The 26,950-nt window shown below is 41.5% G+C and overlaps 1 protein-coding gene across 1 annotated transcript in view; it reads right to left on the reverse strand.

Annotated features, from left to right (window-relative positions):
- The window catches only part of Dnah9 (dynein axonemal heavy chain 9), a 346,197-nt gene that overhangs the window by 122,058 nt on the left and 197,189 nt on the right, over positions 1–26,950 (reverse strand). Inside the window, exons 46-49 of the mRNA XM_059270927.1 lie at positions 21,315–21,457; positions 20,796–20,957; positions 20,407–20,640; positions 7,717–7,977 (exon numbers count right to left, since the gene is read on the reverse strand). Of these exons, the coding sequence (XP_059126910.1) occupies positions 7,717–7,977; positions 20,407–20,640; positions 20,796–20,957; positions 21,315–21,457 (800 nt within the window). The remainder of the gene's footprint in view (positions 1–7,716; positions 7,978–20,406; positions 20,641–20,795; positions 20,958–21,314; positions 21,458–26,950) is intronic.

Consider the following 26,950-nt stretch of genomic DNA (forward strand, 5'->3'; position numbering starts at 1 on the left):
CATTAAAAGATAAAATACTCCTAAACTAAGGCAGGGAAAGTTACACTGGATTTATTTCATCTGAGTAATAAAAGCAAAATAAAACTGCCATGATGGAGATAGACTATGCAGTTACTTCTGAGCTCTGATTTACAGGTATTGTTTATGCATTAGCTAAAGATTTATTCTTAGCTTTGAGAACAGTGAGCAAACAGGGAAATGGTTCTTAAGTACCAGAGTCCTGGGAATGCTAAAGGGTTTGGGAATAACTTCCAGGAGCCCTCCAGATCATGAAGCAGTGTTTATTTTAGTTAAAACCACACATGGACCACTTCAGCCCATCTTACTCCATCAAAACAAACAAATAAACAAATGCCACCTGCAGAGGGCAAACACTCCTTGTTGGTAAATCTTAGTGTTGCTTGGCTCAGTTTTACAGCCTCTCCTGTCTTATCAGCATCAGACCCACCTACTTCTATACCTGCAGCTCACTCACACCATGTCCCATAGTTTTGCAAACGGTCTTTCCTAAGTGGGAAAGCCCTTCTTACCACAGATTCCACCCTAATAATATTGGCCTGATCGGCTTTCTTTTCCATTTCCTACCTGGTCAGGCAGTTAGCTCTGCTCTCATCCATGCTCTCAAGTCATTGAAATGGTTTGTTTCTGTTGTGGATTACATATACACAGCTTATAAACCTTAATAGGAGAAGATTCAGAACAGAGGCAAGCCCATATACCCTGACTTTTGCTCCCAGAGGCTACCGCATGCACTTTACTTTGCTATTACTTCCATACTTCATCCTTATCAACAAAGAGCATGTTTGTGCATCTATTTTTCTTTTCCTTTTCAAACATTGATTTTGATTATTTTCTTACCTTTAGTGACTTTTCTCTCCAAATGATGACATAAAATTTTCAGTTAGCATTTATGTGTATATAATTACTAACATTGCTTTGGATTATATGTTTTCATGGATAATTTAATTTTCTGAAACTGATATTTTTATTTGTTAGTAATTTGAGAAAACACCTGAAAGAAGAGCAAAGGACCAGGGAATGGACATTTCATGTGTTTATTCAGAACTCTTGGCTGTGGGTGGAATAATGGAGGTACAGAGAGAGGTCAGTATGGGCAGTGGAGAATAGCAAAGACAAACACAATGGTCTGTGTGACAGAAGAGGCATCATAGGAGAAATTCCATAGTGCCTTGCAGTCATGATGACTACTTTGGACTGTATTTTGAACACGAAGGGAAATCAATGGAGGATCACACTCCTGGTGTAAAAAGACTACTTATATAAAAGGACCATAAGGACAACCCTGAACAGTCATATCCCCCAAGTCAGATAAGCTAGGGGAAATTGACAAATTTGCACATAAAGGAGTGGGTCATGAAGAAATAGAGCATCTGAACAGACTGATAATGAATGAGGAGAATAAATAAGTTCTAAAAATCCTCTATCAAGTAAATGAACCTGGTGGGTTCAGTGATGAATCTCACAAAACCTTTAAAAATGACTCAACAACATATTGTAAACTCTTATTAAAAAACAAAAACAGCCCCCAAACCTTCAAAACCACAGATGAAGAAATACTTTCAAGTTCCTTTATGAAGCAAGCATTACTCTGACACCAAAGGCAGAAAGGACTTCACAAGAAAACTATAGCCCAATAGCTTAAGACCTTTGATGAACAACAATGAAAAAGTCCTCAACAAGATGGCAGCAAGCTTCATTCCACAATACTCTAAAAGGACCACTCACTGATATCAAATGGGATTTATCCTTGGGGTGCAAGGATGGTTCAATAATTCTAACAGATTAAAGGACAAAGAGTCTTTTCTTAGATGCAGAAAAGCATTAACAATATTTTTTAACAATATTCAAGTGTTTTATGACAGAAACACTTAACAAATTAGGTGTAGAAAAGATGCATTTCAGCACACCATGGTAGTGAGAAGGGATGCACTCCATATAAAGTAAACTTACAACTAACACTATGAGCAATGATGGAAAACTGAAATCCCTCCTCCTAAAGTCTGGAAGATGAAAATGATAGCCAATCTTACCACTCTCACTCAACATATGAGTTCAAGTCCTTGTAGGAAAAACAAAGTAACAAATGAATAAAAGACATACAAGAAGGAAAGGATACAGTAAACTGTTGCTGTTTGCTGACAATACCATCTATAGAATTTAAACAATCCACTAACCAACTGGTGAAACTACCATGAGGCCAGTAAAGTTGTAGGAGACAAAGAATGTCAGTGCAAAAAAATCCAGCAGCATTTCTCCACATTTATAATGACTGTTCCAAAAAGGAAACCAAGAGAATAATCCTGTCTCAGTTACTGTTCTGTTGCTGTGAAGAGACACCATATTCAAGGCAACTTATAGAAGAGGGCATTTGATTGGGACTTGCTTACAGTTTCAGATGGTTAGTCCATTATATTCATGGTGGAGAACACGACAGCAGGCAGGCATGATGTTGAAGAAGTAGCTGAGAGCTACACCCTGATCTATAGGCAGTGCGCGCACGCACACACACACACACACACACACATGCACGCACGCACACATACACACACAGGCTTGGTGTGAGCTTTGGAAACCTCAAAGCCCATTCCCACTGATACCAAGGCCACACCTCATTATTCCCAAACAGTTCTACCAACTGGGGACCAAACATTTGAGCACATGAGCCTATGGGGGCCATTCTCATGGAAACTACCACAAATCCCATTTGCAATAGATATACAAAACACTTGGAAATAAATTTAACCAAGAAGATAACAGAGAACAACACTGGAAACTATAAAACAATCACAGATAGTGAAGGCACAGATAAGTGAAAAGATAGTATGTGATCATGGATTAGAAAAAGTTACCATTGTTAAAATGTCCACACTACTCAAAGTGATCTACAGATTTTGTATAATTCCTTTCAAAATTCAAATGCAATTTTCATAGCTGAACCTGAAGTACATATGGATTTACAGATAGAGCAAATCACAAACCCCAAAAGAATAAAACTGGAGGCATCTTATTGCCTGAGTTCAAAGTCTACTATAAAGTGATATTAATTAAAACCACATGATACTGGCATAAAAATAAGACAATTTGACCAATGGAACCAAATACCCAGGATTGAACCTACTAGTCGATGGGCAGTTGATTCTTGATAAAGATGTCAAGAATATATATCTCATCCAATAAACAATGTGAGAAAACTGGGTCTTCAAATGCAAAGGATTGAAACAGAATACTTAGGCAACATAAAAAAACCAACTCCTAATGCATTACAGATTCAAGTCTAAGACTTGATGGTGTAAAACCACTAGACATTATACTACACACTACACTATACTATACATTACACAAGCAAAAAATAAAAGAATAAATGGACATAGATTATATAAAAAGTTTTTTCTTCATGGCAAAGGAAAGAATAAAGAGAAATACAGACTGGTAGAAAATATCTGTAACCCACACACTGATTTGGAACTGACATCTAAAATCCACGAAGATGTCAAGCAACTCCACAGTTGAGAAGCAATCCATGCAAGAAAAGGTGAAGGGTTATAAATAGTTTTAAGTGAAGACACGTGAATGGCTCATAGCTATGAGTCTCAGCATTCATTAGGGAAACACAAGCTAGAATGCACTTTACCCCAGCCTCTTAGGGGATTTGATGATGAGTCCTCTGGTGAGGGCGTAGAGAAAGGGGAACACTTGTATACTCCTGACGGGAATGTAGAATAACACAGATATTATAGAAAACAACACAGAGATGTCTCAGAAAAATCCCAACAATCACTGAATCATCCAACAATTCATTTGTGGGTATTTATCTGAATGCTCTAAAATCAGTACACCAAAGAAATGCCCGCAGCTTCATGTTCACTACTGTGCCATGCACATTGGCTATAGTAAGAAAAAACTCAAGGCCCACCAGGAGATGAAGCAGGTAATATGAAAATCTTTTATTTGAGAGAAGGCAGATGTAATTGGAAAATATTATGCTACATGAAATAAATCAAACAAAGGCAAACATCACATGACATTATTTATGTGTAGAATCTAAAACAGTTAAGCTCACATAAGCAGAGAATGTAGCAATGGCTGCCAGAAACCAGATGGATTAGGATAGTATGGAGGGCTTAAGGTCAAAGCATCAGCATTTGGAGATCTATCCCACTGTGGTAAATATATAGTTAATAGTTAAGGGTTATGCATTTTTGTAGTATGAATAGAATAGATTTCAAATCTTATCAGCACAAAATTGTTAAATATTGAGGCAAGTAATATGATAATTAGCTTAATCATTCCACATAGACATATACATAACCCCCATAAGCACACACACCCTTATAATTTGTCAGTGTGTAATAAAGTGGAGAGAAGATCTCAGATCACTATGAGGCTACACTGAGGCAAAGAAGTACATACCACCAGAAGATGAACGTGCTTTCATCAAGCAGATGCAGGAGAGATTATTCAAGCATTTGGATCCTGGGTATATTGTAAAAATAGCATGGATCAAACTTTCTAATAGATTGACATATCTATTTATGTATAATAAAGAGCCTACTAATCTCCACCTTCCCCTATGTTGTAGGAAAATGAAATGGAAGAAGAAACTGCGCCATTCCAGACAGCTAGGAAAGGGGAACGACCTATCATGCTGTCTGCAGAAGGCAGTGACTAAACACACATTTCACCTCCTCTGTGGCAGAGGGATCCATTTGAGTCTATCACTTCTCGGGTTATTGACTTACACTCTGTATTTTTTTCTATCTACCCATCTATCAACTAAACAACTAACCAGAGAGTTTATGTGTGTTTGCTTCATTCTGGTTTTATGAAAATCTAAATGCGGACTATGACAATATTGACAGCAACAAAGTTTTTCTTAGTGACTGTTATTGATTACCTAGTTTTCATACATTATCTCATCTAGTCATTATAACAACGGGGGGGGGGACTTTATATCACTGCTTCCTCTTGGCCAATGAGGAGGCAGAGTCTCAGTAAAGATAGATGACTGTGAAAGTAGCACAGTAAATATACTATATTTGCTCCAGACCATTTTAGGAATGCAATCCCTGTGTTGAAAGATCTTAAGAAATGTAGTTGGTTGTTTTGGCTCTTTTTTGGGGGGAGGGCACCATCCAGCTTCCAAATAAATCATACAAGGAGGCTTATATTTAAATATGACTGCCCAGCCTTAGCTTGGCTTGCTTCTAGCCAGCTTTACTTAACTTTAAATTATTCCATCTACCTTTTGCCTCTGGGATTTTCCCTTTTCTATTCTTGTATACCTTTCTTGGTTTCTTACTCCGTGGCTTGCTGTGTAGCTGGGTGGCTGGTCCCTGATGTTCTCCTCCTTCTCTGGCTACTTCTTCCTTGATCTCTCCTCCCAGATTTCTCCTTGTATTTCTTCTCTCTGCCTGTCAGCCCCGCTTATTTCTCTCTCCTGCCTCAATATCGGCTGTTCAGCTTTTTATTATTAGATTTTGATCAGGTGTTTTACACAGGCACAGTAACACAGCTTCACAGAGTTAAACAGATACAGCATAAACAAAAGTAACATGCCTTAAAATAATATTCCACAACAAAGAAAGATGTTAATTTTCTTGGTGGTGGCGCACGCCTTTAATCCCAGCACTTGGGAGGCAGAGGCAGGCGGATCTCTGTGAGTTTGAGGCCAGCCTGGGCTACAGAGTGAGTTCTAGGACAGGCTCCAAAGTTACACAGAGAAACCCTGTCTCGAAAGACCAAAAAAAAAAAAAAAAAAAAAAAAGAAAAGAAATTATCAGTGAACAAGGGGTATACAGATATTCCTTTTTGTGTGTAATCTAGAAGTCAGGGGAGAAAGGGAGAGAAGTAGAGAGGGAAGGGGAAGAGGGGGAGAGAGAAAGAGAGAGGTTTTGTTTTGAAGTCTGGGTAGGGTTAGGTGGAATAAAATGAGGTGTGGGGGCATGGGGTGGTGCTGAGTGCCATCGAATTGTAAGTCTGAAGGCTGGCACGGGTGATGTAATTAGGGAGGAGCCTGACACAAGAGGATCGATGCACATCTGATAACATCTGATCTCACAGAGACTGTGTCTGTGCAAAAAAGACTTGTACAGGTTCAAACACACAAAAATCCCTGCACTGAGACGAGAAGTGGACACAGTGACCCACTCCTGACCAAGAAGCTATTTCCAATTAAATTAATACGTACTGGGAAAGGAAAAAACAGTTTTCTACAACTGAGTGACACTGGGTATATGAACCACATCCCAGGGCAGGTGCCATGCCCATGAGTAGTTGGCTAACAGAAAAGGGACTCCATGTTTTCTTTGTGTGTGTACTTTTTTTTTCTTATTGGGTTTTTGTTTATGTTGAGAGAAAGAGAAAAAGGACACAAAGCTGGGTGGTTAGGGATGTGGGGAGATGAGAGAGGAGCAAGAGTATGATCAAAACATATTGCATGAAAAAAATTAAGTAAAAAACATGAAAAAAATCTAAGTTATTTGGAGTCCACACACAGACACAGGTATCTGCAGTAGCTGAGAAGTGAGCAAGCCACTTGCGGGGCGGAGCTGCCAACTTTTTTCTTAGATCTGCTGCAAGATGCTCATTCAGAGCGTGAAATAAATTGCCAGAGCCCCAGGAAGATCAGGAGGAAGCAGTGCATGGGGGAGAGGTCCCAGGACTGGAGCAGCATCTCCCAGGAACCGCTGTGGGCCTCTGAATGGGAAAGTCAGCTCCCAGCCCCTCTCTGGCGTCATCTCATAGCAAATGTGTCTCCTCACCCGTCTCTTTCCTTCTTCCTTTGCTTCTCAACCGTGGTTATCAAATGGGAAAGTTCATTGTGAAAAACGAGGAAGGAGAACCGGAGAGCCATGTGCTTGCCTCACCCACAGAGTAATTTAAAGAGACTTTGATGAATACATCTCAAAGTCACACTTTCTGCACCAAATATGACTTAAACTTAGCTGATGCACAATTATGCTGTTGCCACTTAGTCGCATGTGTATTAATTTTGGTTTTGTGGTTTATTTTATTTTAAAGATCTTTCTTGTATACAGTGTTCTGCCTGCATGTATCCCTGCATTCCAGAAGAGGGCACTAGATCTCATTACAGATGGTTGTGAGCCACCATGTGGTTGCTTGGGAGTTGAACTCAGGACCTCTGGAAGAACAGCCAGTGCTCTTAACCTCTGAGCCATCTCTCCAGCCCTATTTTATTTTATTTTCTAATATAGTTTGGAACCAGCACCTGCTTTAAGCCCCAGAGCATAAATGTGTAAGTTGAGTACCTACCAATCTGTGTGGCCTGTGGTAACTGGTGGGGAAAATGACCCTGGCTTACGTAACAGACAAACCTCTGGGATTGAGTTCTGAAAATACAAATTCAGAGTCCCGGCTCTCAAAATTTGTGACCTTCGGCATGTAAAGCTCCTCCCTAGGTCTGGATTTCCTCATTTGTAAAGTGGGGAGGCTGGACTAATTGTTCTTTCATGTTCTTTTGGGTTGTTTCTAAGATTCACAATTTTAGGATTTCATTAATAATTCCTAGGCTCTACCATGCAGTCCCTTTAAACTGATGTTTATTTACTTACTGAATAAGCAGCAGCTGTGGCTGCTGTGAGGCCCACCCTCAGCCCTCCCAGATGTGCCCTGGATCACTTTATGAGAACCAGGTGTTAGGTGAGAAAGGTAGGCAAGGCTGCCTGAGTGTCCTACCTTGTTGAGCGTGTTGAGGGCTGCCTGGGCTGCTGTAAGGGCAGGCTCAGCTTTAGCCAGGTCCTCTTCACAGTCTCTCTGCTTCTGCTGCACCTCCAGCATGATCAGGGCCACCTTCTGCTCCTCCTCGTCTGCAATGGCTTTCTCTCTGCTCACCTTGGTGGTCTCCACACCTACCACCTGAATCAGCTTGTCTGCATCTTCGTTCTTCTGCCTCAGCTCCACCTCCTGGGTGGCAAGCTTGGCTTTCAGATCGTCCACCTGCATCAGAGAACACAGGGCCCATCAGGAGCAGACCAGAGACATGGTGCTCACAGCTCCATGGACCTAATGCTGCAGAATAGAACTGAGAGCCCACTCATACACAGAGGTGGAAGGCTGCATTCTCAAAAGGAACCAACTCCCTGAACTGGGGGGAAAAAAAAGAAAGAAAAAGCATGCAGGATACCCTTACATGTGGTGGGCTTTCCTGAAATCCACATGCCTAGAACCTTCTCCTTGACACCCAAATGATGTGGGCTGCTTCTCACTGAATGAGTGCTTCTGTCCTTTAAAACTCCATGGGCCTACATCCATGTTTGCTGCTTGTACTATTCACAATTCCCAGGAACTGGAACCAGCCTAGGTGTCCATCAACTGGTAAATGTAGTGTATATAGACACACCGGAATTTTATTCAGCCGTAAAGAAAAGAAGAATCATGACATTTGCAGAAAATTTGATGAAAACTGGAAATAATTCCTTTAAGCAAAATAAGCCAGGGTCAAAAGAACAAATATCACATGTTTTTATCTTATATGCAGATCTGAGATTTCTCTCTCTCTCTCTCTCTCTCTCTCTGTTATAGGTCATAAAGCTATAAAGGGGCTTCTGAGAGGGGCGGAAGAGGTCTTAAGGGAGGTGGAAATGAAGGGTAATGAAGTAAGTACAGGAGCAGAAACTAGGAGAAGGAAGTAAAGTAGCTAGAGGGAGGGAGGGAGGGAGGGAGGGAGGGACGGTATCCTAGTTTATTTCTCTGTTTCTGGGATAAAATATTGACTAAAAGCAACTGGAGGAGGAAAGGGTTCATCTTGCGGGTTACTGTTCTTAGGAGGAAGCCAGGGCAGGAGCTCAAGGCAGGAACTGAGACAGAGACCACAAAGCACATTGCCCACCGGCTTCCTCTTCATGGCTCATGTTCAACTACTTTTCTTATACAACTCAGGACTGCCGGCCTAGGGTTGGCCCCACCCACAGTGGGCTGGGCCCTCCCCCCCGTCAATTAGCAATCAAAATGCCGCACAGATGTGTCTACAATTCCTCAGTTGAGTTTCCCTCTTCCCAGGTGTCTCCAATGCGTGTGAAGGTGACAGAGAGTAACTGGTACAATGGCCGTGGGGGAGGGGAAAGGAGAGAAGTGTAATGATGCATGGGAAGAGGCCGTGAAGAAACTCAATTCTTTCCCATGTAAATCTAAAAATTTATTGTTATTAATAAACTCCTTTATGTGCCTAATATCCTACTTCCCTGTGCTAGCTCCTTAGCAAGGATCAGTAGTTATGTCATTAAAATGATGTGTTGCCAGATGTGCTGAAGATTCACAAAAGGGAATGTCCACTCTGCAGCCTGAGAGTCCGAGTGTGTGAACGGACAGTGTCCGGGCCCTGTACACAAACAAGGTCAAGCCTGACCCATGACCTCCAAAAACTGTCTCGGGGGCCTGCCCCTTACTTTCAAGAGAAATGAGAAAAGAGAGAGGTAACAAACTATGCACTCTCCCTCCACGCCTAGAACAAATTTAAAGGGAGCCCACGTGACACTGCCTAATGACTACCGCAGGAAGCCAGCCAGTCAGAGCTGTAGGCAGTCTGATTGACATCTTGTAGCCACAATCCAGAAAGATAAATACTAACTCCTACAGCAGTATAGCAGTTGTCCTCAATGGCCAGAACCTGATTAATAATAGACAATTAACATTATTTTTTGTCACTCTCAATGTAGGTCCAAAGAAAGCCCTAACCCATCCCATTGAAGGCTGCTTTCTAGGGAAGCCTACCTCTGCTTCCCCAGGTGAACACCCTCCAGCCAGGGCCTTCTCTTTCTGTACTACAAAGCTCCCTTCCCCTCCCTTTGGGTCTTTGCTAAAGACAAGCACAGCTGTGATGCCAGATTTCTTTGCTGTTAATAGGCTCTGATTTGGAGGCTTTGGATAGCCTCCACTTGTTTAGTCTTTACTAATTTCCACAACCCTTAACCACAAATGGATGACCATACAAAGATTAGACAGCCAGAGCACCAATGACCCTAGCCAGCTGGATTTCCCACACAGCCTCTGATGTCAAATGTCATATGGAGTCATAATGAAGCCCCATGAGTGGATTAGAGAGGGCAATCCACTCTCTGTGTCTCTTCAGATCAGCAGAGTGATGGTTTGAGACTGTGCTCACTGGGCCAGCATCAGCATCACCACCACCATCATTACCATCATCAGCATCACCCAGGAACAAGTTGACTATGCAAAGACCCAGGTCCTACTCCAGCCCCTACTGAGACACAAACTTTGGAGGTGAGGCCTGGCGGCCTCTGTGGATTCCGATGCCAGCCTGGGTTTTGAGACTGGCTGATCTAGCATACTGGCCTTTTCAAGTGCAAAGGGAAGACAGACCTATTTATTCTGAAACGCTAAGAAACCATTTGTGTTTGCAGTATGGCTCATAAACCTTACATTGCAGGCTGACCTCTTGCCTCTCATTTTCTTGCGGTCTATTGCATGCAACAACCACAGATTACTCCAGAGCTCCTGGAACACGTCAAACAGATTCGAGTGCTTTATGATGCAAAAATGCATAAGTCGAAAAATAAAACTGAGGCTTAGACGCCTCTGATAATTCCCCTTTCATGGCAGATCAAAAGAAAGAAAAGGAAAGGGGGCAAAAAAAGAATGTTCTTTAATTTTGTGTATTCATGGAAGCCGGAGCCTGTTTTAACCTCAAATAGAGGCTGCTCCTTGGAACGTGTCTTATATTCACGAGTTGGAAGGTTAATCTGCTTCCATCTCCCGTTGTTCAGCTGCAGAGTTACTTCTACAAGGACAAAGATGCAATTGTAAATCAAAATGATTGAGCTGCATAATCACCCAGTCAGCAAACACACCAGTAACTTTTTGTTTCTTTTTAAATCTTGAGAGATTTGAGAAAATTGAAGTTTTTTTTTTCTTTTTCTTCTTCTTCTTTTTTCTTTGTGGTTGTTTTGTTTTGCTGATTGCAGATATGGCTGTGACCTCAAGCCCAAGGTAAATAATCCTCTTCAGGATGAATAGGAGTTTAATAGCTCTTAAGCTGTGATGTGGAGTGACAGCAGGCTCCTGCCAGTCAGAAGGAGGCCACTCCTTACTAACTACCGACAACAGGGAGCTCAGGTTCATTTTAGGATTCTTCAACAGAAAAAACAAGCTAGAAGAGACTGGTTTAGAGCTTTCTTGTTCTCTTGTGAAAGCATCCAAGCCACACTTTGCATGGCTCCTTACTTAATGCCACCAAAACAGGAATATGAAAAAGATCTTAGGAACCTAGAAAAGACTCTTCCCACCATTCTGGGGCTCCATTCTCAGGGAAACACCCTATGAGAGGGTGAAGGCATCAGGGCTGTGGCAGACCTTGGGTGTTTAAGGACCAAGCACATAGTGCCTAAGAGAGAGGCTTAACTTCTCTTGGCCTCCTCTCCAGAGCCCCAGAACCCGATGATGCTGAGAACTACAGGAGCTGAGAAGAGGCATATTTCCTGGACAAAAGTGCGTGCGTCTTTCATGGTTGGGGTGGGTAACACTGGCTTCCTGTAGCTTAAGGTACTTGGGGAGGGCTGTGACCCAATCACCTCCTGGAGAAGGGCATCTTTCTACCTCATCCATTCTCTACAATCAGCCAACTCTTCTTGTGAGAATTTGGACTTTGTATTAGTCACTTTTCTGTTGCTGCAATAGAACTCCATGACCAAGGCAACTTAATAGAAGGAAGGGACTGTTATTTGGGGCTCATGGTTCCAGAGGGAGAAGGGTTCATCGCCATCATGGGAGGGAAGCATGGCAGCAGGCAGCCATAGTGACTGGAGCTAGAAACAGAGCTGAGGGCTTACATCTTGAACCATAAACAAGAAGCAGAGAGAGCGAACTGCAGATAGGGGATGCTTTGAAACCTTAAAGCCTGCACCCCCAGTGATATACTTCCTTCAGCAAAGCCACACCTTCTAAGCCTGCCCAAATAGTCACCACTGGGGACTAAATACTCAAATTCCTGAGAATATGGGACCATCTCATTCAAACTACCACAGACTTTCAAGTATCTTCCCTCTCAGATACAGATGTGTCTCCTTTCTACCAGTGTGTTTAGTTTTCTAACACAAACATCTGATTGCTGTGGGATGTTCTGTATGGCAAATGTGTTGCTGATTGGTCAATAAAACACTGATTGGCCGTTGGCTAGGCAGGAAGTATAGGTGGGACAAGGAGGAGAATAAAGCTGGGAAGTGGAAGGCTGAGTCAGAGAGACACTGCCAGCCGCCACTATGACAAACAGCATGTGAAGATGCCTGTAAGCCACGAGCCATGTGGCAAGGTATAGATTAATAGAAACAGGTTAATTCATGATAGAAGAAGTAGATAACAAGAAGCCTACTACAGCCATACAGTTTGTAACCAATATAAATCTCTGTGTTTACTCGGTTGGGTCTGAGTGGCTGTGGGACTGACAGGTGAGAGAGATTTGTCCTGACTGTGGGCCAGGCAGGAAAACTTTAGCTACAAATGGCGTCCAACGTGGTGGCAAGAGTTTCCACTTAAAAACTGAGAAAAAAGATTCTAAAACGGAGCTAAAAACAGTTCCTAATTGTCTCTCTCAAATGAGCGGCAGCTGCTGGTTTGAGCTACTGACGGGTTCCTAGCGTGCATGCTCGACCTGCAGTATGGCGGGAATGAGGCCTCTGCAAGTGGCACATTAAGCTGCATGGTGGATTTAGACTTTGCTAGTACAAAACAAAAAAAGAGGTTTCTAGGCTACACGCTGCTTGGATAAAAGCATAGAGACCCACGATAGCTCCCAGAGCTGGCAGTAAATGTAGCCATGTTGGGAAGCTGAGGTGGGTGGAGCCAGCAGCCACAGCTGCTGCAGTTTAAAGCAATTGACTCACAATAAGACAGATTCAGATGTAATAGTTTACAATGTGTGTAAAATATACGTAGGCTTGAAAGAGACAAAAAAGGTGATATATACAGTTATATAAACAAATACATAGTTTTAAAAAATAAAGTCTTTAAAGAGACAGTAAAATTAATATAAAAAATAAGCCATGTGAAGATGAATATTACACAGAGAATCTGGATTGTGTTGTCTTTGGGATTTTTAACTGCAGAAAAACATTTGATTGTAAAAGCTGTTGAGTTATGCCAAAATGTATATTTTAAAGGTAACTTGACTTCAAAATTTGGATATAAGGATATGTTGCTTTGGAAAGGAGACTCTGCTTTTGTTCCCACAGAAAGCCAGAGGCTATGGATTTGTTCCAGATTAAGATACATCAGGGTCAACCAGCCAAGACCCCCTGAAGATCTCCGATGACACCATGGCCCAGATGATCCAACATCCAGAATGGTTTGAAGGCAACTGGCTCAGACGATACACCCTCATGGACTATTCCATAATCCTAAAATTTTCTTTGTGTCCCCATAAGATACAGTGCCCCCCTCCAGCAGGAAGTAGTAAGAGAAGCTACGCCCAAATTCCCAAATTATATGTAATTTTACTTTGTTAAGGTTAAAACCTTCCTTTTTGAAAAAAAAATAGGGGAAGTGCTGTGGGAATGTTCTGTATGGCAAATGTGTTGCTGATTGGTCAATAAAACACTGATTTGCCATTGGCTAGGCAGGAAGTATAGGCGGGACAAGGAGGAAAATAAAGCTGGGAAGTGGAAGGCTGAGTCAGAGAGACACTGCCAGCCGCCACTATGACAAACAGCATGTGAAGATGCCGGTAAGCCACGAGCCATGTAGCAAGGTATAGATTAATAGAAATGGGTTAATTCATGATAGAAGTAGATAACAAGAAGCCTGCTACGGCCATACAGTTTGTAACCAATATAAATCTCTGTGTTTACTCGGTTGGGTCTGAGTGGCTGTGGGACTGACAAGTGAGAGAGATTTGTCCTGACTGTGGGCCAGTCAGGAAAACTTTAGCTACATCTGATCTCTATTTAGGGAGCAGAGCTGTGTGTTTGCATTGGAGAACACCCCTCACCAAGTCCTTATAATTAGGATGACGCCATTCCAGTTGCCATTTGACCCTGAGTTGACCAATGAGGATCCAGATCACAGAGACTGACTCTGGGCAGAGTGGCTCCTCAGAGCTAATGGTTCTTCACCTGGGAATGTGGCTGAACATCCTGGGAAAAGACACTGGGGTTGGTTGCCAGGCAGACATTATATAAGCCTGAGGTTACCATGGGATAAAAGGTCACCTGTTTGAGCATAAGTGACAGAGAAGACAGCCAAGGAATGGAGGAAGCCACGATGTATAAGGGCCTAGTGTGAGAAGCTAGTGCCAGCCTGAGCCAAATCAAACTCTACATGATATTAAAATCGCATGAATCAAGTCATATTTAAAATTTTGTTTTGTTTTTTCTTAAACCAACTGAAATTTTGGTTGGTTAGTTATCAAAAGAGCCATGATAGCTGTATCATGTAATTTAAAAAATTACAACACTACACTGCATTTAACCAACATAGGCAACATGTTATTTTAACACATAATTATAGAAAACTGCTAAGATATCTTACATCCCTTTTAGCAAATTACATCTTCAAGTTCCTGGGTGTACATGATAACTCTAGCACACCTCAGTTTGGCTTAGCAACATTATCGTTGCTGGTGTTTTGAGACAGGGTCTCTCTGTATAGTCCAGGCCAGTCTCAAATTCAGGATCTTTCAACCACAACTTCCTGAGTGTTGGGATTACAGGCATGTACCATGACCATCTGGGATAGGCACCATGACAGTTTGAGATAATAGGAATAATGACAATCTGGAATTATTACAGGCAGAACCATGACAGCCAGGAATTACGGCATTCACCATGACAGCCTGGGATTAAGGCATGAACCAAGACAACCAGGAATTACAGGCATGCATCATGACCACCTGGAATTACAAGGATGAATCATGACAAGCAGTTGACACCCCCACCAAGTTTTCTCTTTTTCTGTGGTGGTAGACATCAAACTCAGGCTCTTGTGCTAGCTAGGTAAATGTTCTAGCACTGAACTCTACACCTACCCTAGTCCTAGTTTGAGTACTTGGTATCGACAGGTGGTAAGTAGCTGAATATGTCCATCATGTGATTAGGAACTTCATGTATTTCCTTTCTTTCCCTCTGTTCCCTTCCCTTTTCTCTCCCTTCCCTCCCTCCCATTATTGAATTCTTGATGAATGAATTTGAGTTAGATGTTTCACTTTGTAAACAAAAGGATGGATGTCTCTAAACCCACCATTTTTAGGTATCTTTGATTCCTGACACTACTTGACAACCCTCAATGTAAACTGAATCTAATATACACAAATCACATTACATTGTACTTTCAAAAATATAAAATAATAAAAATGCAAAATAATTTAAAAAGTCCTTCCCAGGTGTTGTTTGTGGATTAAATAGAGTATGCAGGGAACCAAGTCTTCAGTGCATATTTCTTGAGTCCAACAGGCCCCTTCTTAATCAGGCTTGGTTTTCTGCCCATACCAAGAGGGAGAATACAGTTTCCACCAAGACTTCAGTTGAAGCTGATGCAAAACCAGAAGAAGATGCCACCTAAAGACCTTCACGAGAGCCATGGAGACTTGAAAGACCACACCATTAGGGTTTTTAGCTGTCTCCTGGAGCTGCATACCACCAGGGTAAAAAAGGGGGGTAAAGACCCATCTGAGGAAAATATCCATGAGGTAGAGTTTGAACTCTGAAAGTGACTGTCTTCCAAATGCTAGGCTTAAAGAAAGATTTTTATTTGTGTGTGTGTGTGTGTGTGTGTGTGTGTGTGTGTGTGTGTGTGTGTTTGTGTTTGTAGGAGTGTACACCGTGTGTGGGTGCCTGCTGAGGTCAGCAGAGGGCATCAAATCCCCTAGATCTAGAGTTACAGGTGGTTGTGAGCTGCCTGGTGTGAGTGCCAAGAACTGAATTCAGGTTATCTGGAAGAGCAGTGTGTACTTTAACTGCTGAGAAATCTCTCTAGCCCCAATTACTAAGCTTTAACATTTGCTCTGTTGCTGTAAGAAAACACTTGAAACTGGAAAAGTTACAGAGTAAGGAGGTTTATGACTTGGCTTATGATTCTGGTGGGTAGAGGGTTCAAATATCGTGGCACCAACATTCTGGTGGGGATCTCCTCAATGCATCACAATGTGGGAGAGAAGGAGAAAGTGAACTGGTTGGGTATAGAAGAGGAGAAATACATATAGCAGCTTTTATCATCTGGGATACCGAGGCAGGGGAATCACCATGACTTTGAGACCAGCCTAGGCTAAAACACAAAGTGAGAATCTGTCTCAAAATATGAGAATCACAACCAAAACTCCTAACCAACCAACCAACCAACCAATCAACCAACCAACCAACCAACCAACCAACCAAACAAACAAACAAAAACAAGCAACCCGCCCTTTTAAGAACTAAATCCCCAGAAATTATTAATCCTCCCACAGTTGGCACCCCATGATATAATCACCTCATATTATGTCCCACCTCATAAATGTTCCTTAACACAAGCAGAACAGAGACTGAGCTCTCAACATACAAGCTCTTGGGTGGCAGCCCCTGAATACCCAAGCTCTAGCACCCAGAGGGGATAAATAATGTTAAAATTTGAAATTAAGAGCACTTGAGTCTTAACTGAAAAAGATGGATCAGAAGGAAGTTAAGTTCAATTGCACAATAATAAAGCTACACGTCTGACCAGATCTCAGTACAAAATCACACATCTGAAGTTGATAAATGTTGGATCATTGTACAACTTTCTAAAAGATTTATTTAGTTTTAATTGCATACTATCTTAGTTAGTGTTTCTATTGCTGTGAAGAGACACCATGACCATGGCAACTCTTATAAAGGAAAACATTTAATTGGGGCTGGCTTATATTTCAGAGGTTTAGTCCATTATCATCGTGGCAGGACATGGTGGTGTACAGGCAGATATGGTGCTGGAGAAGGAGCTGAGAGTTCTATATGGATGGTCAGGTAGCAGAAGGAGACTGAGGGCCAAACTGGGGATAACTTAAGCATGTGCAACCTCAAAGCCTGCCTTCACAGTGACACATTTTCTCCAACAAGGCTGCACCTACTTCAACAAGGCCACACCTCTTAATAGTGCCTCTATGGGGAGGGTCATTTTCTTTCAATCCAACACACACACACACGCACACACACACACACACACACACACACACACACACGTGTGTATCCATGTCTGGGTATGTGTACTCATGAGTGAAGTGCAGATGCCTGTGGAGGCCAGAAGAGGGCGTTGGAGTCCCTGGAGCTGGAGTTATAGACAGTTGTGAGTGATGCAGGTGCTAGGAACCGAACTTGAGTCCTCTGCAAGAGCAACACACACAACTACTGAGCCACCTCTCCAGTTCCTATCACACAGTTTTCATTTTTACTATAATCATGAGTGCTTCTCATATAACAAGTATTAATAAACAAATCTGCATCTTGTCTGAGCCAGAGCTGTAACATTCTTTTAGTGGACTCACACTGATTAAGATCACGGAAAACTGACATACTCAGGTGGTAGAATTCTGTTAACAATGTAATTTAAATATTAGCCTTATGCCATGATTGTGATGGTATAATTTAACCATTCCCTACCAAAAAAAAATCAACTAAAATAATGACAGATAAAGTGCTTACACCAGAGTTAGGAATGGAGATGCCACTTTTACTAGAAGAATAATCTATGCAGCCACTGATAAGTATTTATAGAATGCTCCCCACTCATGCAGCATTGCCCAAAGTCAGCCTGCACCCCTATTGCAAGCCTAGAGATGCTGTGGGAACTGCTTGTCTATTCACCCACCATATACGCACATGTCCATTTGATCACATATTTCATAGAACACCTACCATGTACTGGTCTTTGAGATGAAAGATAAATGAGTCTTGCTCTTTTCTCCCAAGGACTGATAATGATGTATGCAGGGGAAGAAATGTAATTCAAGGAAGGGACCACAGATAAGGGCATGCATAACTCTGTCAGCTTAGAAGTGCTTTGGGAGGGATAGCAAAACCACTTAGGATCAGTTGACAAAGTGCAGGCATTGGCGAAGACTCACAGACAGGAACTAGCTGGAGGGGGGAAAGCATAGAGTGGAACAGCATACAGGGCCCAGAACATAGCCAGGGACCCTGCCCTGAACACTGTTCATTCATTAATTTATCCATGCAACAGCTATGCCATCCTGTCCAGTCCTTTAGGTTCTTGGGATACAGTATACAAAGAAATTACAATTCCTGTCCTTACAGAGCTTGTAGCCAACTGATGGCAACAGACCAAATTGATGATATAACTAAAAAGTAACTTATAAACTATGCTAGGTAAGGGAGCACACTGTAGAGAAGTAGCAGGCTGGAATAAGGGGGAACAAGAGTGGAGAGGATTGGCAATAGATACTGTAGTCATCAGAGCAGGACTTATTGGGAAGGTGACAACGAGCAGAGCATTGTCCATGGGGATTCTAGAGAGATGTCCAGGTAGAGGGAACAGTGATGTCAAGCCCCAGTGTATCTGAGAAGAGGGTACAGAGACAGCCTGGCTGGAGAGGGATGGTGCAGGGATGGGTTAGTAGGAGATGAAGTCTGAGAGTTGGAGGGCAGGGCTAGAGGAGATCTTTGGAGCCACTGGGAAGCAGAGAATGGGACCATAAGGTCTGGAGCAGAAAGACAGGGTCTGATTTCTGTTTGAAACCCATCCAGTTCAAGTTCTTCCATGAACCCATTTGCAGAAAACCAGACAAAGTAAAAAGCAATTGAGTGTACTGATAAGGATGAGATGAGGAAGGACCGTTAGGACATTAAAACGCAATGGCATAATTAAAATTCACCTTGCAAGCATATGAAGCAGAAACAATATTACATACTATGAAAATATTATTGTTGAGATTAACTCTAAAACCTCTCCTACAATTCAGAGAAAAGGACCAGCAGGATGAAAACCACAGTGAGAACATAATAGATTCAGGCACAGGAACTGGTGCAGCTAGCCATTCATTGCTCCTATAGGAGAGGCCAGGCCAGATGATTAAACCACACAGTAGAAGAGGGATTTTCCTATCAGATTGCAACGGCTCACTTCACCCCCTGAGTGAACTTAAGTCCTTTAGATACATTGTATTCTGAATCAATGAACCAAAATAGACAGGAGAGAGAGAAGTCCAGAGAAAAATATTCAAAAGCATAATTCCAAAGGCAAAATTTAGAAAGAAAGGGTCAGATATCTTCGGTAACACTGGATGTTCATCAAGAGGCCCATGCATCTACAGGAACATGTGATGTTCATTAGGATAAGCATCATGACACCTTAATTGTGTAAATTCCTGAAATGCCACCACCTCAGTTAGCAGCTAGTTCATTTGCTGATAAACAGAGGCTAGAAATGGTCCCTTGAGGGAAAGGTTGTATTGACAAGAATGGGTGGAGGCAAAGTAGGTGTTGAAGTTCTTCCAGTCCTTAAGGGCAGAACAGAAGGTTGGAAGAAATGAGTAAATAGAAAATACAGAAAGGATTGGATGAAAGGGGCCTTCTTATCTTGACCAGCTACTTATAAATAGTATAAGAAATGCATGAAATCAGACAAGATTCATTGAAATATGAGGCTCTAAGGGTTCTTTGTCAGATAATGCAGTGTACACACACACACATACACACACACACACACACACACACACACACACGAAAATGATCACATCCCTGAACCACTTCTCTCCATCATTCGTTCACTTTGGTTCTGAGTATGAAAGATGTATGGTTTGGGTGTGGTGTGTTCCCCAGATGTTCATGTGCTGGAAGTGTGGTCCTCAGTGTAGAAGGCAACCAGGTCATAAGACCTCTGTCCTTACAAATGGATTAATGCTGGTCTTATCTCACGGGACAGGATTTGTTAACACGACAATGGGTTGTTATAAAAAGCAAGCCTGGAATCTCTTAATGCCCTCTTCTGTATACACTGCACATATCTGTGTGGTTACCACCACCACCATATGGCCTTCAGTAGCAATTTGCATATGTAGGTGCTGCGCTTTTGAATCTCCAGAATTGTGAATTAAAAAAAAAATACTTTCCTGTTCTTTATAAAGTATTCCACCTCAGGTATTTTGTTATAGCAACTCAGACTATAACAGAAGAGCAGTGAATGAAGAGGAAAGGAAAATGGAGGAAAAGGAAAAGATGGCAACAAGGAAAGGAGAGGAAGTCCCTCAGAGGATTCCAGCCTCCCCGAGTGGGAGCAGACAAGACCGGAAGCTAAAGATGCGCACTTCTGCTGGGGTAACTTGTTCTTGACTTTTGCTCTTCTTTCTGATACTGTGGGGGCTTGAGATGACCACAGAAGGTTTCCAGACTTTTACTTTCAGCACCGTGGTTTGGGGCTGCTCCTTACTAGGTGGAGCAGAGGGACACTGCTTACCTGGCCTGAGGTGCTGTGCAGCTTCAGCAGCCCATTCTCCAGCCGCTCCACCTTGGACTGGAGTTCTTTTCCATTTCTGTCCAGCAAGCTCTGGTAGAGTCTGATGAACTCCAGAAAGGACTTGGGGGTCGTGTAGTTGTAACGCTGCTCGTTGGTCAGGTAAGACCGGGATGTCTTGTTGACACTTGTGTGTACAAAGGCCATGAACTTGCTAATTGACTGCTTCACTGCAGGCTAAAATCAGAAATAACGAGATTGAAGATGACTATCCAACCCTTCACCTTCATGGAAAGTTATGCTCGATCATTCTACCCAACCCCCAACTTTAACCTTGACCTCTGGATGTCTGAGTTGAGGTGGATGCTAAGGGGAGTCCTTTCTCCTCTTACCTCAATGTTCTTGGTGTTCTGCAAGAAGCAGAGGCTCACAGACTCCAGGGCCTGCTGAGGCCACTCATGGAACCAGTTGATAGCGGTACAGTTCACAATGGCTGGGAACTTCCTGCTTCGAATTCTCAGCTTGTTCCCCACAGGGGAGAAACAGAGAGTCACCTGAGACATCAGAAGGGGAAGGAGAACCAAGAAGGTATCAGAGAAGTCCACGGAGAAGTAGACACGGGTTCAGATTGTTGCTCTTCAAGAAAATTGTAAAGCATGCTGAACAGGGATAGAATCTTCCCAGGTGAGCCCATCCTTCTAGCTAAGAAATCAATAATGCCAGGGCTGCTCTGTGTGTGAGAGGGGCCTATTCAGAGCGGAAAATGATATCCTGGAAGTGTTGCTCAGCCAAAGAAGAGCATTGCATCTTCACCACCTCCTCCTGAGACACTTCAGAGGGATGATGTCCAATTTATCATCTCCTATAGCCACCTCTGGCCATGCCCATGCCAGCAGTCAGTTTTTCTGTACCTTAAGTTGTCGCCGGACTCTGTCTATGAAGAACTTCCAGCAGTTCTCTCTGCTGTCGATGAGACCTTGGCTTTTGACCTCATTCCTTACATTGCTTATAATGTTCTCCACCTCATCATCAGAGTAGAGATCTGGGATCTCACCTGGGGATAAGTGGGGCACAGATGGGTGGCTTTGACACTGTGATAATTGATGTAATCAAACAAAGGGAGTTACTTGGCATTAAGGTACAGGTCTCTTGGTTTTCCATCATGTTCAACCTCACATACTGGTGAAACCAGACAGGTACCATATCATAACAAGACAGGAAGCAAGGACATTAATAAGAGGAAGGGTATAGAGTATCTTTTGTTACCTTGTGGTAACACCCCACTGGTAATTTCTTCTTGTGTTCAAGGCATTTATGCACCAATTAACGTCTTATTGACCTTTATGGAAACTGTACCTTCAAGGAGTTGACTGTTTAGAAGGAAATATAAACCATACTTATCTATAAGATTTATGGTAAAAAGTGGCCAAAGGCAACATACAGCTATGTGCATATAGTTAAGGAGACCAAGGTTTGTCACTTCCTACAGGACAAAGGAAGCAAGGATGGACTGCTGTAAATTAGTGTGTAAACAGTGCCTTAAGTCAAGGTGTGGGGGGAATTATCTAAGAATTTTGCAGACTGTACTTATAGAACTAACTCGCACAAAATCAGGGTTGGCTTCTATCTTAATTTGTATCCTAGGGTGAATTTTAAATGGATCAACTGTTCATTAAAAACTGATTAAAAAAATACCAGAAAAGGGGTGAGAAAAAATTCTTATGAGCTTTGAGCCAGAAAGAATTTTTTGAATTGAACTTAAACTACTTTAAAAGAAAAATGAAATTGATGCTCTCCAATGGAGATATTGATATCTTAAAAAATGTCAAAATACTAGCATGATTTTGGATCTGCAGAGGATAGACACTAACTCGGATTATTCACTTACTATATAAAGACATTCTTCACAAATAAAAGATTAATAATCAACACTTGCCTCTACTAGATGCACCTCTCCATGAGAGGCCTTGCCTTCTCGTGGGGGAGAGTGAGAGGTAGGTTGAATGGGGGGGGGAGGCTGAGGGTGGGAGGAGGGAAGAGGGGGATCTTTGGTGTGTAAAATAAATGAAAAATTTTCTTAATAAAAAATAAAGACAAAGACAAAAAAAGTAAAAAAAAAATCAACAGAAAGATAGGTGAAGGATGGGAATGGGGATTCCATAGTAAAGAAAATAAAAATTTCTTGTAGACACATGGATAGGTGCCTAGCCTTGTAATAACAAAAATGTTGATCAAAACCAGTGATGTTTTTGTTTATATACATTGGGTTTGCAAATAAGAAAAGACTCTACATTCACTCATAGTAACAGATGTATATTGAAAGTGTGTCTAATTGTTGATTTTTAATCACATTGGCAAGATCTTAAAGTGAGATAAACCGTTTTAATGAGGCAGTATGAGACTAAAGGTGTATGCTCAATCCCACAAATGAACAAAATTTAAAAACCCAACAAACACATAAAATCAGTATAGATAACGAGGGTTCTTCCTGGAAATGCCCAGATGTGTACATGTTAGAAAATGAGGAAAATAGTTTGCTACATTAAGAAATTCAAGATGAAAAGCAGGGTCTAGTGAGATGGCTCAGCAGGTGAAGGTTCTTTCTGCCAGACCTGATGATCAGAGTTTGATTCCTGGAACTCACAAGTGGTGGTGTTGGTATTCTATGCTTTTGCTCTTTTGGGGGCCGCCATCCAGCTCCCAAATAAATCCACACATGGAGGCTTACTCTTAATTTTGAATGCTTGGCCTTAGCTTGGCTTAGCTTTTCTTATCTTAAATTACCCTGTCTACTTTTTCTTATTCTTACTCCATGGCTTGCTGTGCATGTAGCTGGGTGGCTGGCCCCTGATGTCCTCCCCTTCTCTGTCTTCTCCTCCTCTCTTCCATCTCTTCTTCTCCCTCCTCTTCCCAGATTTCTCCTATATATCCTCTCTTCCTGCCAGCCCCACCTATCCTTTCTCCTGCTTTGCTACTGGCCAATTCTTTATTAGACCATCAGGTGTTTTACACAGACCCAGTATCACAGCTTCACAGAGTTAAACAAATGCAACATAAACAAAAGTAACACACCTTAAAATAATATTCTACCACACACAAGGAAGGAGAGCACTCACTCTTTCAAGTGACCTCCCTCTGACCTCCACATGCACTGTGGCACACATATGCCTCATGGCTCACAATAAAGAAAGAAATGTAGTAAAGTATTTTTTAAAGGGTTAAAACAACAAAACTATTAGAGTAGAGGCAGAGCTAGCAAACAGAAATAAATAAGATTTGTCTTAATCCAACGATAAATATCAATCCCAAACATGCTAACAACAAAACACTAAATATTTGCCTTTAAATCAAGAATAAGACATGCATAGCTGTTGTTTCATCATGCAGGTTATTTCAGACTGCACAAAACATTAAAAAAAAACCAGATGCATGCATAGAGATAATTAAAGCAATACAACTATTATCATTTGAAATCCAATTTTAAACAGAGAAAATCTACGACAATGTTCACACTAATAATTAGAACTCACAAGAGTGTTCAATGCCAGCCTTACTGGATACAAAGGCAACATAGGAAAAGTAAATTGCATTTTTGTTTCCCAGCAAGAGAAAAAAGTTAATTTAAAAGTTATCATTTAGAATAGCAACAAAACTATAGGCAGCTAAGTAATGAATACATAAAATGTGCAAGGTCTTAGTTCTGAAACAAAGTGTTATTGAAGGAAAGAGATGAAATCATTCCTAGAAAGAGAGAGACATGTACAGATGGAGTGTAATGTGATGAGTATCACACCTGACGCAGAAACAAAAACACAAGACAAAAACCACAATGCAAAGTCTCTCAGTAAAGCTAAGATTGTTAAAGCAATGTGAAAATGATCCTGGGGTAAATTAACACAATAAAAGTGAATTATTTAGAAGCCGACTCAGATAAAAAAATAAAGACAACAACATCTAATATTGTTGGCATGTAGTGGGATAGACTGATAAGTATAGATGCTAGAACACTTCAATATCAACACCACAAAACAGTTAGATCATGGTGTGAAAATAAATTCCAGGTGGATTAAGAACATAAATAAAAAAATCAAGACAGGAACAATTTAAATATTAAAATTCAGGCATGGGGATAGGACAGAATTTCTGAAACAGAGCATGAAAAACCTAAGATGTTAAAAATATGGTTTACTTTTATAACATTATAACTAAATTGGTATGATGAAAGTTAGGTGAAGACTTTAAAATGTCATTTACCACCTATACAATGAGGAGAGGGTTATTGTAAAGTATCCAAACTACAGAAAGAACATCTACAAACTCATAAGTAACATCCATCCAAGGGCCAAAGGGTAAACTCTGTAGCAAGTACCTCATACAGGAGGGATGGAGTTATCCAGTAAAGACTTAGCATGTGGAGGTCGGAGGGTAATTTGAAGGGGTGAGCTCTCTCCTTCTACTGTGTGGCCTCCAGGGATTGAATTTAGGTCACTAGGTTTGGCAGTAAGTACCTTTACCCTCTTTATTTAATATGTTAAATAAATATTTGAGCTGCCTATAGCTCAAAGTCACTTGTAAAATGGAAAAGGAAAATGATGAGATTTCTTTGTTCCTGTTGACAAAACCTAGTGTCAGATAATGGAATGTTGGTGAAGTTGGGAAGAAAAAAAATATAGGCAAATAACACAGAGTCCCCATGGCCAGATCTAAATTAGCAAAGCCACTATGGAAGGCAGTTTCATGATTTCTTTGTAAAGTTGAAATGCATGTAATTGGACAATCAAGTCACCCAGCATCCGTGGAACACCTACTTACAGAAACTCTCATCCATACAGGGAAATGTCTTAATCTTTCAGCATCACTTCCAATCCCAAGTGTGTTTGTTTTACTGATTTTTGAATGTTTAAAATATTTTGTAAAGAAAACAGTTGTTTTGGGGGTGATAATGTGAATATTGCAAATTTTATTCTTGGGATAATTTAGTCTGGGAGAAGGATCTAAGATTGTTGTCTGGATTTCACATCACAGAAATAAATATATTTTAAATTAGAAGGGGGCAGGTTTAGATATGTTTGAGAGCCAGGAAGCAAGTGAGACAGAAATCAAAAGAAGAGATGGGAGAGAGAAAACATCTGACTTGGGATGGCTCCTGCTCAGATGGAAGGGCTGATCTTGGAGAGGTGGAGTAGAAATGAGGGAGGCCAGGAAGAACTGCAAAGAAACTCAGACACCGTGAGGCCCAAAGGAATTGGAAGGCTCTGGTTCAATAGTATAGATCAGTCTTGGGGCTCTGAGTTTGAGAGGGGGAAAGAATGAAGGAAGTTGTGAATTAGCTAACTAGTTAAAAAGCACTGTCATGATGTGAGGGATGAAGAAATCTCACGGGTGTCAGGAAAGCCCTTATACATTGCTGGAACAAACCATCATGCTAGCATGGTGCGTCTGGACCCAGAACCATCCACAAGATCCCATTAGGTCCTTAACTCTTGGGAGCCTTTGCTCCTTCTCCAAACCATGGCAATGCCGGTGCTGTAGAAATGCCAGAGATGGGAGAAGTTCTTGGGGGTCTCCCTGCCCATGCTCCTTTCAAGAGAACTTGATGTCCCCAAAGTGTGCAGTTTAGCCAATGGTCTCCAATACTAGTGTGCCTGGAACTACGATCTTGTTGCTCATATGAACTAGTGCACATCCTTGAACTACAACTGCACCTGCGCTAGCGCGGGTAGGAATCTTATGCCAAATAGTCTAAGTCATTTGAAAGATCAAAATAGGGCTGGAGAGATGGCTCACCAGTTAACAGCATTGGCTGCTCTTCAGAGATGTTCTGAGTTTAATACCCAGCACCCACATGGTAGCTAATAACCAACTAACTCCAGTTCTAAGTCATCTGGTAACTTCTTCTGGTCTCCATGGGCACCAGGAACACACGTCGTGCACAGCTAGCCATACATGTAGGCACAATGCTCATACACATAAAATTAAATATATAAAAAATAAGTAGCATGCCTATAAAATACCTTGTGCTATCATTTGTCAAAATTAAGAACTTGCAAATAAAGTAACATATTTCAGCCTCTTTTGCTAAAAACAAAGATCAGAGAAAGCTGCTAGGAAAATAAAAGGTATTTAGTGTGTTGGGAGTGTTGGGGTTCAGGTCAGGGTTTGTGTTGTTTCTGTAGATTACTCAGATGGAGTTGGCTTGTGCCACATTCACGAATTCTACAGTGGTCAGGGTTTCCAGTTCTGTGGCCTCTGTCTGCACTTCCCTGCACTTCCTTGTGTGTGAGTGTGTGATAGCCCTCCCCCAATCCCAGATATTTGTAATTGACTGGTCTGCATCCTTTTCACCTCTGTCATTTGAAAGATGCAGAGTTGATGTACTTTTGATGTTTCTCTAAAATATGGTGCATATTGAAGACAAGAACTATGGTCTGCAGGCGAAATTTTGTTTACTGTCTCTTTTTGGTGTGTCCTACAAGCTAAGAATGTGGACATTCTTAGACAATCATGAATGTTTGAAATAAAATAATATTTACTAGCACACAAAAAC

The sequence above is a fragment of the Peromyscus eremicus genome, chromosome 8a (genome assembly GCF_949786415.1).
Source record: "Peromyscus eremicus chromosome 8a, PerEre_H2_v1, whole genome shotgun sequence".
Lineage (NCBI taxonomy): Eukaryota > Metazoa > Chordata > Mammalia > Rodentia > Cricetidae > Peromyscus > Peromyscus eremicus.